This window comes from Pleurodeles waltl, chromosome 4_2, assembly GCF_031143425.1.
Source record: "Pleurodeles waltl isolate 20211129_DDA chromosome 4_2, aPleWal1.hap1.20221129, whole genome shotgun sequence".
Taxonomy (NCBI): Eukaryota; Metazoa; Chordata; class Amphibia; order Caudata; family Salamandridae; genus Pleurodeles; species Pleurodeles waltl.
Genome location: NC_090443.1, coordinates 282,206,858 through 282,222,409, shown reverse-complemented (window position 1 = coordinate 282,222,409; position 15,552 = coordinate 282,206,858). Strand labels below are relative to the sequence as shown.

The window sequence follows — 15,552 nt, the reverse complement described above, 5'->3', positions numbered from 1 at the left end:
GCCCCTGAGTAGATGGATTTCATGGTGGAGATGATGTCCTGGGTGGAGAGGATGTTACAAGTTGTCAGTGTGTGGTTCGTGCTGGTTCCGGTGGTGGCGTGTCTGTCGAGAAAGTCTGTAGGTATGGTTTGGAGTTTGAAGTTTCTGTATATGGTTGCAATCTTGTTGTGGAAGAAGACCGCTCCTGTGAGGGTGTGATGTTTTCGCTGGCAGCTCTGTTGGAGAATTCCTTAACAATTTTGAAAAGTTCCTTGGTGGTGTTGGCACTGATTTTGATGTGTGCTGTAAGGGCTGTCTTCTTTGTTGCCCTCAGCAGGCAGTAGTAGAGGTTGAGGGAGGTCTTGAAAGCTGCTCTGTTGGAGGTGTACTTTCTGGCGTGCCAACTCCTCTTCAGCTGTTTGCTGTCTTGTTTTGCTGCTCTTGGATGTTCCAGCTGGCCTTCCTGGAGGCTTTTCTCTGGATTTTGCTCTTGATGGGGACTATGCTGTTGGCGCAATTGGTGATCTAGGCATTGATGTTTTTCACTCCCTGTTCGAGGTTGGTGGCGGTAGCGGGGTTGGAGGTATTGAGGGCGTATGCCAAGCTGGTCTCTGAGATTTGGTTCCACCTCCTGTGTTGGGGGGGGGGCTGGTCATTTTGGAGGTGCAGGACTGGAGATGCTGAAGTGGATGATGGAGTGATCAGTCTTGTGAGTTCTGTGACATGCCTGTTTTTGACGCGGTTGCTGGAGGTGAAAATGGGGTCCAGCATGTGTCCTGCGGAGTGTGTAGGGTCAATCGGAGGCTGCTCCTATTGTTGAGGAGGTGCGCAGTATTGTCGTTAGTGTGGAAATTTAGGTCGCAGAGGAAGATGTAGTCCTTGGAGTCCACGGCTAGAGGCGCAATGAAGTCTGCAATTGTGTTGCAGAAGCTGGAGTGCAGGCCTGGGGGGTCAATGTATGAGGGTGTCTCTGATGGTTGTTTTGTTGTCTATGTGGAGCTTGAAGTTGAGAGATTCCATGGGGGTGGTGGTGGTGTCATTGGTGGAATGCTTGCATAGTGAACATGTGTTGAGAAGGGCGCATGCAATTTGGTGTTTTTGTTCAGGTGGTGTCTGTGGTATGTTCGGGGGGCTGGTTGGTGGGCTGGTGATGTGCTGTGTCCGTGGGTGCAGGTGAAAGGTCCTAAAGTGGTGTGTGGGATGGTGGAGTGGCAGTGTTAGTTGCGGCGTCCAGGGTCAAGGGTGTAGAGTTCGGCAATGGTGTATCTTCAGGGAGAGAGAGGGCCAGGGGTTGTGACGCCAGACGCAGGCCTTTGGCACGCCGGCGTCGCGTCTGCTGCACTGTCGCACTGTGGTCTGCATTAGGTAAGTCCTGGGGTGGGCAGGACTTCTGTTGGCGGGAGAAACAATGAGTGGGAAAACTTTGTTGGGAAAACCATGGCAGGAAAACCCAGGCAGCCGCAGTTTCACTGGATTAGTATGTAACAAGCAGGAACTGAAAGTCACAGGCAAGTGGCAGGCTTGGTGTCCAGGTGCCTAATGGACATGCCTTTTAATGGATTTTGCCACTTTACCGAAAAGGTAGACTCTTTTCTGGAGCGTTTTAAGGAGAGCCGAGCCATGGCATAAGACTTGGTCCTTTCAGCATCTGTTTAGCAGTCTCTCCTTCAGTTTGGCCATTTTCAGGGATACCCCCAAGACTTGGCATATCAACCATGCAAGGCTCTGCTGCCCGCACAACATACGGCACAGCCCTTTCAAGGTCAGGCCATGGTCCCAACAATCAATGCTCACGACATCAAAGCAAGCGCATGTCTCAGTCAACTTCAGAACCTCTTTAGCACACCCTTAGGGACACACAAGTACCCTGTAGTAGGCAGGGTCTGCCACTTTCTTCAGGGTTGGTAGCACATTACATCAGGCAGGTGGATTCGTCATAAAGTGTCCAGTGGGGCTATGTCCTGCATTCCTTTTTAACCGACTGCACCTTCCACCTATATCAGAGCAGCATTTGGAGGACCACCTGTCCGTTTTGCATTAGGAGTTGCGGGCTGTTTTGTCGATAGGAGCGATAGGGAGGGTCCTGACTTTGGAAGTAGAAACCAGAGGTTTTTCCAACTCCGTCCTTGTACCAAAGAAGGACAGAGGCCTTTGTCCTCTAAATCCCTTCCTGTTAAAGGACAAATACAAGATGCTCATGCTGACCTAAGCACTGTCTGCCCTGGATCCAGGGGATTGAAAGGTGGGTTTGGACCTGCAGGGCGCTTATTTTCAGGTGTCTGCCCAGCAGGCTCACAGGTGCTACCTGCAGTTCATGGCTGGCCAGGAGCATTATCATTTTTCTGTGCTTCCCTTTGAATCTACCAATGTCTCTTGATTTGTCATGAGTGATGGTGGTTGTAACATATCTTCGGCTTGCCACAGTCATTCGTAGACTACCTCCAGTCGACTGTTAAACTTTTGACATTATTGGAGTTCACTGTCAAAGTGCCAAAGCCACACCTTCACTGAGCCTCCCGTTCATCTGAGCCATCTTGGATACAGTGCAGTTCCAAGCTTTCCCTTCTGAGCACAGAGACCAGAAAAATGGTTCCAGCCTCTGTCCTAGATCTTAGTGAGAATGGCTCTGAGATTTTTGAGCCTCTTGGCCTTTTGCATCTTGCTAGTCAGCTTTGCCTGTTGGCATATGCAGACTCTTCACTGTAAACTGAAGTGTAGGAAGTCACTCTTTTTGGCATGTTTACCCCCATTGTTTGCCTGCTTCAGTGTGCTTAGACTGTTTTCACTGGGATCCTGCTAACCAGGACCCCAGTGATTGCTCTCTCTCCTCTAAATTTGTTTTTTTGGTGGCCTTTACACACCATAATTGGCATACTGGTCTACCCCTGTAAGTCCCTAGTATATGGTACTTAGGTACCCAGGGCATTGGTACACCAGGGGTCCCCCATGGTCTGCAGCATGTATTATGCCAACCATGGTAACTGTCTGCGGGCCTGCCATTTGCAGCCTGCATGAAAAAAGGTGCATGTACCCTTTCACTGCTGGTCGCTGCACCAGGTCACTGTAAGGCACCCCTATGGTAGGCCCTCCTAGCCCCGTGGACAGGGTGCAGGTCTGTATGTGTGTGGGCACCCTTGCATGACCAGAGGTGCCCCTATGAGCTCCAGTTCCAGTTCTTTGGTCTTCGTAAGTGTGGGAAAGCCATTTTAGTTATGTACTGACCATAGGTCACTAACTATGGTACAGCTACACAATGGTAACTCTGAAAATAGGCATGTTTGGTATCAAACATGTCGGAAATCATACCCCAGTACTGATGCGAGTATTGGTGTCATGAGTCCATGCACTATGGGGTGGGTCCTTAGAGGACCCCCCAGTATTGCTTCTACCAGTCTTCTGAGGTCTGCGAGCAGCCCACGCTGCTAAAGCCCTTCAGACAGGATTCTGCCATCCTACTGGATGACCAACTCGAGCAGGCAAAGGCAGAACAAAGGCTTTTCTGTGGGAGAGGGGTGCAATGTCCTCTCCCTTGGAAATAGGTGGTACAAGGCTTGGGAGGGGTAGCCTCCCCATGCCACTGGCTTGCTTTGAAAGACACATTTGGTGCCCTCCTTGCATAATCCGTTTGCACCAGTTCTGCACACACACACACACACACACCCCTCCCCCAGTCCCTGCTCTGGTGCAAAACTGCACAAGGGAAAGGGCAGTGACCAGTCCCCTGTCCATCACCAACATAGGGGTGGTGCCCAGAGGTCCTCAAGGTACCCTCCTTGATTCTGCCTTCTTGAAACCAAGATGGGGAGAAGCCCCTGGGAGCATCTCAGTGGTCAGTTAGGCAGGTGACGTCAGTGACCCCTCCCTCTGATAGTTGGTCACCTTGCAGAGTGACCAAACCCATTTTTTGGTCTATTTAGAGACTCCCTTGCGGGTGGGTCCCTAGATTCGGTGTGCAAGACTCCTCCAGGACCCCTGTGCAACAACCTCTTCTGCTCCAGGCCACCGGACCCGCTGCTGGACTTCACAGGAACCGAACAAGACTGCAACATCGAGATGACCTCGCCCTGCAACATTGTTTCTGTGGCTCCAGTCAGCACTTTACAACATTTCCATGGCTGTGTATCCTCTGGGGTCAGCAAGACTTCAGCTGCATCAAACAAGCAAGAAGGAATCTCCCTTGGAGTGAAGGAGTCACACCCCTGCATCTGCAGGCTCCTAAGACACTGACGTCTGGCTGCTGAGATCTGCTGTCCTCTGGACCTACGAAGATTCTACAACACAGGTGATGGTTCTGAGGGGGTCCTCTCTGCCTTCTGTCCAACTTGAGTGATGGTGAGCCCTTGCTTCGTCCTCCAGGACAGAATCCCTGTGCACCAGGACTGTTGCAGCAACTAAGGCTTGTTGACTCCTGCTCCATGGGATCTTCAGGCTCCTAGTAGCCCCGACCCCCAGCACTCTATCTGTGCAAGGACAGTCTCCTCTCTGCTGCTCCAGCAACGTGTGGTGACTCATCAGGTGTGCTGCCTGGGCCTCACTGCGACTTACTGTGCCTGCTGCCAGTGGGTTGTTTGTGGGGGCTCCAACTGCTTCTGCTGGCTCTCCTGTCTTCTTAGGGTCAGACAAGACTCCATTCCAAGGGTCGAGTCCGCAGGGCCTTGCTGGTCCTCTCCAGCCCTGCAAATCTTCTTCAGCTCCAACTTGCATTTGCTTGTGTTTGTTGGTGGTCCTCCTGACCACTGATTCGTCTGCAATCCGGAGACCATCAAGGGACAGCTCCTAGATGACTTAAGGGGCTCCTCAGCTTCTCCTGGACTCCGCATCTGGCCTTCACCCATCACCGTTGTCACAGATCTTCCCCCACAGAAGGGTGGGCAGTGCCTCTGGCCCCGCCTTGACACTCCTGCATGGACTGGACTATGTCCCCTTCTTTTACAGGTCCTCTTCATCTGGAATCCACCATTGGCTTCCACTGGTCCTGTTCTTACATTGTTCCAATTCTAAGTCCCCATGTTAGCCTATGGAACAGCCAGGTAGCTTGCCTCTGCTCTTCTGGTCGCTTAGGGGCTTCTAGATACTCACCTCATGGGGTTCCATACTTTCCCAGCCTTTGGCTAACTACTCCATATCCTCTGGTGGAGGACCCATTCTCGCCTTCCACTATTTTAGTATATGGTTTAGCCCCCCTATAGGGCGCTTGCTATTTCTATTGTTTTTATGCTAATTACTAGTACTTACCTGTGCATATTTTGTGTGTACGTACCTCCAGAAAGGGGGGATTGCTTATAGTATGCTAGTTCTGTGTTAGTGTAATAAAGTAACTTTATCTTTGTAACACTATGTGGTTCCTTTCATGTGTGATGTTACTGTGTGACTATTGTGGTATTTGCAAGTGCTTCATACTCTTCCTAGATAAGTCTTGGCTGCTCACCACAGCTACCACTAGAGAGCCCTGGCTTCCTAGATGCTGTAACACTTAATAATAAGGGTTGCCTGGACCTGGTATAAGGTGCCTTCACCATAGGTGTCCACCACACACAGGGCCAGCCGCCTACATAAAGCCTCTGTGGGCCCAGCACCAGAGAAACCTGTCAGATTCCATCCATGATTTGGAGGAGACTGCAAAAGATCTGTAGTGGTGACTGCTCAACTGCAACTGGACCGACGCCAGACTCCTCTCCCCTGCCCCAGCCAGAGTTAACTGTGATAACGGATGCATCGCTGCTGGGTTGGGGAGATATCTAGTGGCGGCCCAGCTCCGCATTAGCCTGTTGGATTTGCAGGTGATTTGCTTGGTGTTGGAGGCCTTTCTGCCAGCCGTCAAAGGAAGGCTATTGCAGGTTCTCACGGACAACACCACTGCCATGTGGTACTGCAACAAGCAGTGCAGAGTGGGATCCTTGTTCCTGTGCTAGGAGGATTTGCACCTTTGGAACTGGCATCACCTCCCTGATCGTGAACCATCTGGCAGTATCATTGCACGCCAGCGCAGACAAACTCAGTTTGCGATGCCTGGCTGATCACAAATGGCAGTTATGCCCTCAGGTGGCACAGGGCATCTTCTGGCAGTGGGAAGAACCGTGGCTTGATCTGTTTGCCACTGCCAATAATGCACTATGTCAGTGCTTTTGCACATTGGGAGTTCTCAAGAAGGCTCACTCTTGAAAACTCATTCTGATTAGAGTGGAGCATGGGATTCCTGTATGCCTTCCCCCTCTCCTGCCTAGTGTTCTGAAGATCATCAGGATCGAATGGGCTCAAGTCATTTTAGTGGCTCTGGATTGGGGCAGGAGGTAGGTGCACCCAGAGGTTTCGGGCATGTGTGTTCTCCAATCAGGTTGCCACATTGAGAGGACCTCTTGTTGCAGTAGCCTAACAGTCTTGCACCCCGATTTATGCAATCTTCATTTCCATGCGGGCCAATGAAGTGGTGGCTTTCATTTTTTTGATCTTCCTTCTGAAGTAGTTCATGTGATCTTGGCAGCCAAGCACCTTTCCACAAAATTGCTGTCTGGCAGGTGCTGAGATAAGTTTGTGGCGTGTTGCAGTGGCTGCCAAACAGACCCATTGTAGGCCAGACTGTTGGATGTGTTGTTCGTTTTATTTTTGGTCCAGCAAGGACTTGCAGTGGCACAGTTCGTTGGTATGTATGCCCTTTCAGCCTTCTTTCCCTTTTTTGGACCAGCTGTCCTTGGTCAGGTCACCTTTTGAGATGAGATTTCTCAAAGATCTGCGATATATTTGCTCCAAAAACCTTTGTAATGCCACAGAGGGGTTTAAATTTGGTTCTCACTTTCCTAACGTGTACCCCTTTTGACCCAATGCACAGTTGTCCATTGCATCTTTTGACTTTGAAAATGTTTTTTCTGGTAGCAATAAAATGAGCTTGTCACTTAAGTGAGCTGCAGGCCCTTTGGATCCAGCTGCCTTACCCCACTTTTTTTTGCAGACAAACTGGTGTTGAGGACCAGAGCTACATTTCTGCTAGAAGTTGTGCCATCTTTTCATATCAGACGTGCTATCACTCTTCCAACATTCTTTTCTCTGCCTCACACCTTGAAAGAGTAGGCAAGACCTTATCAACTTGGTCCCGTACCAGAGACCATGAGTGGGTGATCAACTCTGGAAATTTGGGGAGCAATGGAGAAGCAGACCACGCCAAGATGGATAGTCCTCTGTATTAAGATCTGCTATGCATTATTAATAAGCAGCCTTCAGAAGGTCTGCAGGCTCATTCCCCCCTGAGCCAAAAGGTGCTGTGACTGAATTGTCATGTGGGGTGCGGTCCTGCATATCTGTTAGGCTACTACTTGGGCATCAGTGCACACATTCACAAAGCACTGTTGCCTTGACATTGAGGTCCATCAGGATGGGCATTTTACCCATCCGGGCTTGCAGTACTTTTTGATCTGAGACATTCCACAGACCCACTACCTTGGAGAGGTACTTATTTGGTATCTATTTACAAGGTAAGGAACTTGCAGTTAGAAATATCCATCAGAAGAACAAGTTATTTACCTTTCCTAATGCTCTTTCCAGTGGATACTGTATCTACCCGCAGATACCACCCTGCCCTCCTGCCTCGCCTGTCTGTGGAATGGTCTCCTTTTCAATCCTTTTCCATCAAAAAATGTCCTAATTTAGGAGTCTCCACACTCTGCATCTCGGGGCGTGGACAAGCGTACAAAAGAAATGGAAGTCTGCACGTTTGGTTGGTGCTTATATGTAGCTCTGTTTGGCACTTCCAGAGCAGAACAAAGTACAGTGCCACCTACCAGTTCCCAGATGCACTGCTTTTTGAGTTTCTGGGTCCCAACTGGTGATATTCACATGATGACAAAACTGTGATGAGGGTATTCACCAGAGAGAGCATTAAAGAAAAGTAACGTGGCCACCAGGTGTGTTTCGAATTACGATAAATCCATGCTGGTACATAGTAGATAAGACGCTCATTCATGCCAGAAATGTGCAGTTGGTTCATTGGCTGACATCTGGAGTAAAGGTTGAACCTCTCCATCACCGCATGTGGAACTTCTGTTACTTGCAACATGTGTGTCAAGCTACTCAGTGTAATCATCTCAAGCATAAGCTTCAAACTCCTTTGGTGTTCAGAAGGGTGGTCAGAAATTTAATGGACTTCTACTTCTGTAAAGGTCAGCAGTAACCCCTTTTTTTCTTGCTGGTGAGTGGGGCAAACGTATCATCGTTTTGGATCCCAAGCCTTATGCTTCAGGTCAGTGTTAATTCACCTAGTATAGGAGTTAATAAACATTTACATGAAGTAAATGGCTTGTATTCATTTCCACACCGCTCTGTGGTTTGAAGAAGGACTTGAACAATGAATGAAACAAACTGATATGGTAATGATGCACTGTCAAATGATAGGAAAGTTATGAAAATAATAAAAAACAGATTGATAGCATGGATACCTGACAATTTGGAAGGTATCTTAAGAACTGGGTAGAATAAATCTTTCCCAGCATCTTGTAACTACTTGTAACTACTGGTTGTCATGAGTGAAACAACAGATGAGGCTCTGACGTGATGGAGATCCTGAAGATGGCTGCACGCAAGGCAGGTCGGGCTGGCTGGTGGCTGCGGACACTGGCTTCGGTGATCCACTGGGGAGCTAGGGTGACGTGTGTATCCTTGTCACTGCACTCAACAAATCCCGAATGCCTCGTGACCACTCAGTCTGTTGTTCTCTGCAATTCATGGGAGAAGGCTGGGAGCACTGGCAGTGGAAGTTGAGGAATACCTGCAACCAAATTAAATGAAGAAATACTGTAGCGGAAGTCAGTAAGGCCTGTAAGGAGTAGTCCACCCTCAGCATGCAGCAGCCAGACCCAGAAGCAGACATCTGCTGTACAACTACCAGAGCATAGAAGCCAGACATAAACAGTAAAATGGCACTTGGGTGGTATTCCTGATCAGGCTGCGAAGAGGCTTGTGCTGGCATGAGAAATTCTAGCAATAACAATACTATACCACCATTATCGCCCTCTAGCCCCTTAATTAAGCAGTTTTACACATGGAGCAGCCACTAGTTGCAGGGCCATAGATAACATCTCGTTCTTGGTTTATGCCATTGTGCCTCTGGCTACAAACAAGTGTTCAGGGACCTTAACACCTGCCACTTTGCGCCTCCTAAACAACAGTTGCTTAGCCTTTGTGCAAACTTGGAATTCAGTAACCTGAACACCTTTTATAAATGTTTACCAAAGAAAACACATCAACAAGTCCTGCTCAACCTCACCGCACCTTGAACCACAGCATCTCTCCCCAGAGCTGCTGTCCTCAGTAGGCATCCCTGCTGTAAATTGCATTTCATATAAACGATCCAATAATAAACCTTTGAAATTTGTGTTCCTAATGGATGTCATTGTTCCAGAATGTATTCAACAGTGTTGGACAGTTTCTGGGGGTCATTTTAAGCTCTGGGGTATGCATACCAGCTGTACTTTAATGGTTAACACTAGGGATTCTGCGAAGCACCCAACCTACTTGGATTGGGAATAAATGCAACCTGTAGTTAAAAACTGGTCACCCCTGCATTCCTTTCTTTTTGTTTTACCTTAAACCAAAGGGCCTTCTGAGTGTGTACTTATTCCATGTGAGAGCGGTCTGATGAATCTTCCTCTTCCTATCCAAGATAAACCTGTCCCTTTCTGCATGAGATTAAATTACCCGCTGTTCAGCCAAGTACTGCCTCGAAAGACCTTCTAGGCTTTATAGCTACACCACAACGGCGTCTAAAAGCTGTTGTTTGGGCAAGAGTGAAAATGGTATAGCATCATATCCTAGAGTTCTGGGTAAACTTTGTTTACAGTTTTCCTGGTCTCCTGCTTCATCCAGTGCCCCATTCAGACTGTTGACAAAGTACATTTGCCCCTTCCGTTCTGAATTCACTCTGCCCCTCACTTTCCAAGCCCGGCCTGGTCTCCCTATCCAAAAACGATTCTGCCCTATCCTATTCAACGTGAATCTGCCCTTTCCTTTCCCAGGTTGATCTGCTGCTTCGTTTTCAAGACTGATCTGCCCCCTCATGTTTTTTTTCAGCAAGTCTATGTCCAGTCATAGTTTCTCTTTGCAGGACCGTGGCCATTGACATCTTGTGTTATCTTAATTGGCCTCCATTTTAGGGAGAATAAAAAGTTGATATGCACAATCTGTAAAGCAATGGAGAGCTTCCGCCTGCAATTTTTACATTTTACATATTTATTTCAGCAGTAAATGAGTGCTTTGGTCCTCTGGGTCGTAGACTATGGTCACCAGCTAGTCCAAATATGAAAGCGCCTTCTCTTTAGATGGAGTGCAGCAGTGAAAAACTCTGCCAATCTCCTTCCAATTGCAGGACTCTGACCTCCTTCAAAAATCCCCACTGGTTTCTACTCATTTACAAACTGACCTCTTGCTCCATCTTATTGTGATGTCCGATGCCAAAAAACTGTATTTATCTCTTCCAACCCAGGTACCTGTTGTTTCTCTAATTACTGATATTGAGTCATTTCTTTCTTTGTTTTGGAATGGTGTTTTTTTCAGCAAGGAATGCCTATGGACACAGCAAGTAGTTAGCATGCTAGTAGGTAGTGTAAGATCAATTGTGATAACTCGAAATAGCAGACACCTTCTCCACCATCGTGAATGCTGCACGCTCTGCTTTGAAATGCTTTGCTGGAACAACAGATAGGTCCCCTTCTTGTTGCAACAAAGTAACTCCTCGTGCATGGGTACCCTAAACCTTTGTCAAGTTTAGTCTGATTGGTATTGCTAAAGTGTATATCAATCTGCTTCAGTAGTTCCGCATTCCCAAATTCTGCCTGAGAAATCCTTCCTTTCGACTGTGGCATAAAAGTTATGTATGGTAGCTATATGGGCAGCAGTTGTTTCCGGGTTTCTTGGTTCAAGTGGTGGTGTCAGCAGCTGAAGAATATAATGTTTTATTTTTGTATAGCACTTTATGCTTCACTTATGCCTTGTCCCAGTGCTGCTTAGTGCTTATGGCTTAGAGTTTGATGTGTCCAATGACATATTTCCTGCATTTTTCCAGGTGCCACTCTCTGATTATTGGGATGACGTGGTAAAAGGTATGAAGGTGGAGAGTTTGAACACTGATGCCTCTATGCCCAGCCGCGTGTACTGGATTGCCTCAGTCATACAGATCGCAGGTGAGAAGGTCATGGCTTTCTTGGAATTAAATTCTTAAGTGGAGGAGTGCATATGAGAATGGAAAGTGATGTGGGTTGGACCACAGAATTTTCCATTTCCAAATTCTTATTCTTAAAATTCTTCACAGGGTGTGGTGTGCTTAAGCGAGCGTGTCCATGTACTGTGCTTGGGGTTCTTTGTAAGTTCTAGTCTTATTGGGTTTCCTAAGGTGGTGGAATCAAAGGAGAATACACGGGCTGGGGAGGGACTCTTGAGTTGGGAACTATAGTGTTATTGGAAGTCTTTGTTCTGCCCCAGATAAGATGGCCATTTGTTAATTGTTTTAGGTGTGTTCCTTACTAATTAGGTTCATAACTAAATTTAACCTTTTACTCCGGTACTTCTATTTTATACAACAGAAAGTTTCAGGAGCATTTCACTAACACACTTGTGATTACTTTAAAAATCCACGTACGAAACCAGATCATCAGTGTGCATTATAGTTGCTCTTCACTTAAAGGCAGAAATGTTTCTACTGGTCCATGAGAGAGGTGTGCTTCGGGCAGCCAGCTAGGATTTTTGGGTATGCCAACGTTTGAGGTGAAGTCTATGGCTTGCTAGTGTGCATTAGCTTTATTCATGTTGAGAAAATTAGAGCTGAACATGTTAGCAGCATGTAAACTACAGACAGTATCTCTTCCAAATGGTCTTTTGCCACAAACAAGTCACAAATATTATTGTTTTGGTCCGTCTAGTCCCAGACATGGGTACGAGATGAGGAACTCTGTCCAAATGGCATGTGTTCACATCCTAAGATATGTAGAGGATTTGAAATCCTAGGCTCCAGTCAATCATGCAAGTAGTGTGCTGCTTAATTTCCAATAATGTCTTTAATCCCAACTGGTATACCTTCTTGCCTGAGTGTTTACATCTGCATGGACATTCACTGCATCAGTATAAAATTATGCCTCATTTAATATTGAAGTTTATCCCATTGTTCAGTTTTTGATCAAAATATGGTGGTCTGAGCGTTAACAACCCCACTTTAAACGATTTGGTGCCTTCCATATACTAAGTCTAGTAAAAGTTTAGTAAAAGATTTCCCCCAAACAAGGCAGTGTGTTATCCATTAGTATTGTCTGTATACTGTGAATCCATTCCTTCCACCTATTATTTCTTTGACCTACCATTACTTTTACCAGTTGACACTTGGATCTGTGCATTTGCAGTATTGTCAAACTATTTACATGGACGTTATAGGGAGTCAGTTGTATCCTTCATATAAAATTTAATAAGGGTATCATTTGGAGTTAGGCTTGCCGTCAGATATCGGATTAGGGAACCTCTAGCGTTTGTGTGACCCCAGGTTTGTAACGGCTGGCTGATGTCCACATCATATTGTTGCTGAGAGTTCCCCAGTGCTTTACAATTTCGTTTTTTTAACACACTGCTGCTTAAGAACTAGCAAAATTAATGTGGATGATCTCGAATCTGACACAGCCATGTTGTTTGAGCCTATTCAGGAATCTTTGAAAGCAATTAAAAGAAGGTCTTACCCAAAGCTGGGTAGTAAGATAGGAATTGAGAATCCCCTGTGCACCTTCAAGTATATTCAAGCTATGAGTAATAATATGTTCCTCTTAATGTCCATAGGTATTGGCCTTCAAAGTCTCTTTGAGGTTACTCCCAGGAGGATTACAGTAGGATGTAGAATGTAGAGGGCATCGTGGTACTTGGAACTGTGATCTTTGAAGGGGGAAATAACTGTTCTGCACAACCTTATCTTCACTGGTCATCAAACCAAATTGATGAAAGTGGTGTCTTTTGAAAATCACTGCACTTAAATAGCTTGCTTGGCTTTAACACTTCCTAAATCTGGATGTCACACAACCTTATTAAAATGTCCGGATTGAGTCATAGTCGAGCTTGGGCAATAGTTGCACAGTCACAGCACCTATTGCACAAATAGCAGCCCAAAATATTGAGAAAACTGTCTTTATAAATGGTTGGTTCTTTTCATCCACATCCTCTTTATTTGGCTGCCACCATTCTGCAGAGACATGCAGGATCGAGACACATCTGCCACAGTGAGGCATACACAGTCGTATCCACTTTTCAGATCTTCTGCAGTCACACAGTCTCTGGCTCTTACAGGAGCAGCTGTCATAGCTCAGCAATACAAAGGGTCTTGCAGGACAGAGGTGTCTCTTGTTACTATTTATTCAGTATGAATTCTGACCCATTTAGTATATTTCTTTGAACTGCTGGTGCCATTATGAAGGGTTGTGTTGATGCTTCTCCCCTCAACTCCCTTCTGCAGGGTATAAAGTGCTTCTCCGGTATGAGGGCTTTGAGAATGACTCCTCGCAAGACTTTTGGTTTAACCTGGGCTCATTGGACATTCATCCAATTGGCTGGTGTGCCGTCAACAGCAAGATCCTGGTGCCACCACAGAGTGAGTAAAGTGCCCGCAAGGGTGGACAAGTAAGGTTTTGGTTGAGGAGCATGTTCATGCAGGTGCCCAACCATCATGTGAGAAAACACCTGTCCTTCTGCCTTCAGAAATAAAACATCATCCTACCCCTGTAATTTCCAGTTCCCCTGAGCTGCTTTAATCCACGTTCCTTCCTGGATCCTTAATGCAATGCAAGTCCCCCACCACCACAACCATCCGCGTAGTATCACCAGTGCCGCCAGCCCTGCATTAATTGACATTTCACTCTCCCCAGCAATATCAAAGGTATGCCCTGGTCTATTAGTACTGCTAACATTATTACCACACAATAATACTTTTGTCCCCTGCTGTATGGTAATGGAGGTACCATCTCTTAACTCGTTGTAGGCATCCACTCGAAGTTCACAGACTGGAGGGGCTATCTGATGAAGAAGCTGGTGGGGGCTCGGACCCTGCCAGCAGACTTTCACATGAGGGTAAGAGGGATGAGGGAAGCTAAAGGGTGAAGGGAAAAAACAAGAGGTACAGAGCCAATTGGAAACGGTTGATAGAGGGTTTGGGGGGTGGTTGGCCAAAGGATTGGTGGGAGTGCCTCCTAGATTGGTGAGACCAACTTTGTTGGCTTTGAGTAAGGGGAAGTCAAAAGAGAAACAACATCTAATTGTTTCATGTCTACCATTCATCTTGCCCTCTTCATCTTTTGTATCTTTTCTTCCTCTATCGCATATTCCATGTCCCTTTCATTTCCTAATCTTTCACCCATTTCTTTGCATTTTTGCATGTTGTCACTTTCTGCTCCTTTTTCCAATTTCTCTCTTTTCCCATTTCTGTAACTCCCACTTTCTTCCTGTCCAACTGTTTGCACCATACAATGATAATATATTCTATCCGTATTTTCCTCCTTTTCCTTCCAACTATCTCTTCTTTTCTTCATACTTCTGTTGCTTTCAACCTTATCTAAACCCTTTCAAACTGCCTTGTTCCTCCTTTCCATGCTTGTCTCTCTTTCTGCTTTTTACCTCCTCGGTTTCCATCACTTCTCACTGTTGCCTTCGGTACGCACTTCCCTCCTTTTTTTGTTTTTTGTAGATGCTTGAAAGCATGAAATACCCCTTCCGGCCAGGTATGAGGCTGGAGGTGGTGGACAAGACACATGTGTCCTACACACGCCTAGCTGTAGTGGACACAATGATTGGCGGTCGCCTGCGGCTCATCTACGAGGATGGAGACATCGAGGATGACTTCTGGTGTCATATGGGGAGCGATCTCATTCATCCTGTGGGCTGGTCTCGGCGTGTGGGACACAACACCAGGGTAACAGGTGTGATCACACGTTACAAGTGTTTCTTCTACTACATTGGGTGCAACGTCCAGACATAAAGGGACCATGGGGTAACAGAAGGCTTCTCAGTGACCACATGTGACATGTTTGAGCTGAAAGTATAGGGAGATCATGGGCAAGAGAGGAGTTAATCTACTGTACTTTACCCAATACGAGGAACTTTGGGTAAGAGGAAGGCTCCTCATCTACTTCATTGGGTGCAACTCCCAGGCAAAAGATATAAATGGAGCAATGCTGTTACGTAGATTTATTCTCTGCCTGCGACACAGTTTCTGACTATAAGGGCTGAGAGAATAATTTGTTGTGGGAGAGCTTATGGTATATCTACGCATTGTCCACAATGTCTAGATATAAAGTATGACATGGTAGTGGGGTGCGAGATCTCATATCTACTGCCAGTGGTACAACAGCTAAATAAGCTACAGTAAGATAACCGGTTTAAAGAGAGCTTATTTTTTGCTGCTGTGACACAATGTCCAGATTTAGCAGTGGGGAAAATAATGGGGTGAGGGAGAGCGTGTGATTGGACCTTTCGGATGCAATGTTTGGATATAATGCGACAGATGGTAAAAGGATGATAGGGAGTGAGTCATCTGCCTCATTGGACAAAATATCCAGTTATAAAGTACAA

The 15,552-nt window shown here is 46.5% G+C and overlaps 1 protein-coding gene across 3 annotated transcripts in view; it reads left to right on the top strand.

Annotated features, from left to right (window-relative positions):
* L3MBTL2 (L3MBTL histone methyl-lysine binding protein 2) overlaps positions 1-15,552 on the top strand; it is a 251,454-nt gene that overhangs the window by 154,393 nt on the left and 81,509 nt on the right. For all 3 annotated transcript variants that reach the window (XM_069231129.1, XM_069231130.1, XM_069231131.1), the window contains 4 exons: positions 11,027-11,144; positions 13,445-13,579; positions 13,967-14,055; positions 14,669-14,900. In XM_069231129.1, the coding sequence (XP_069087230.1) occupies positions 11,027-11,144; positions 13,445-13,579; positions 13,967-14,055; positions 14,669-14,900 (574 nt within the window). The remainder of the gene's footprint in view (positions 1-11,026; positions 11,145-13,444; positions 13,580-13,966; positions 14,056-14,668; positions 14,901-15,552) is intronic.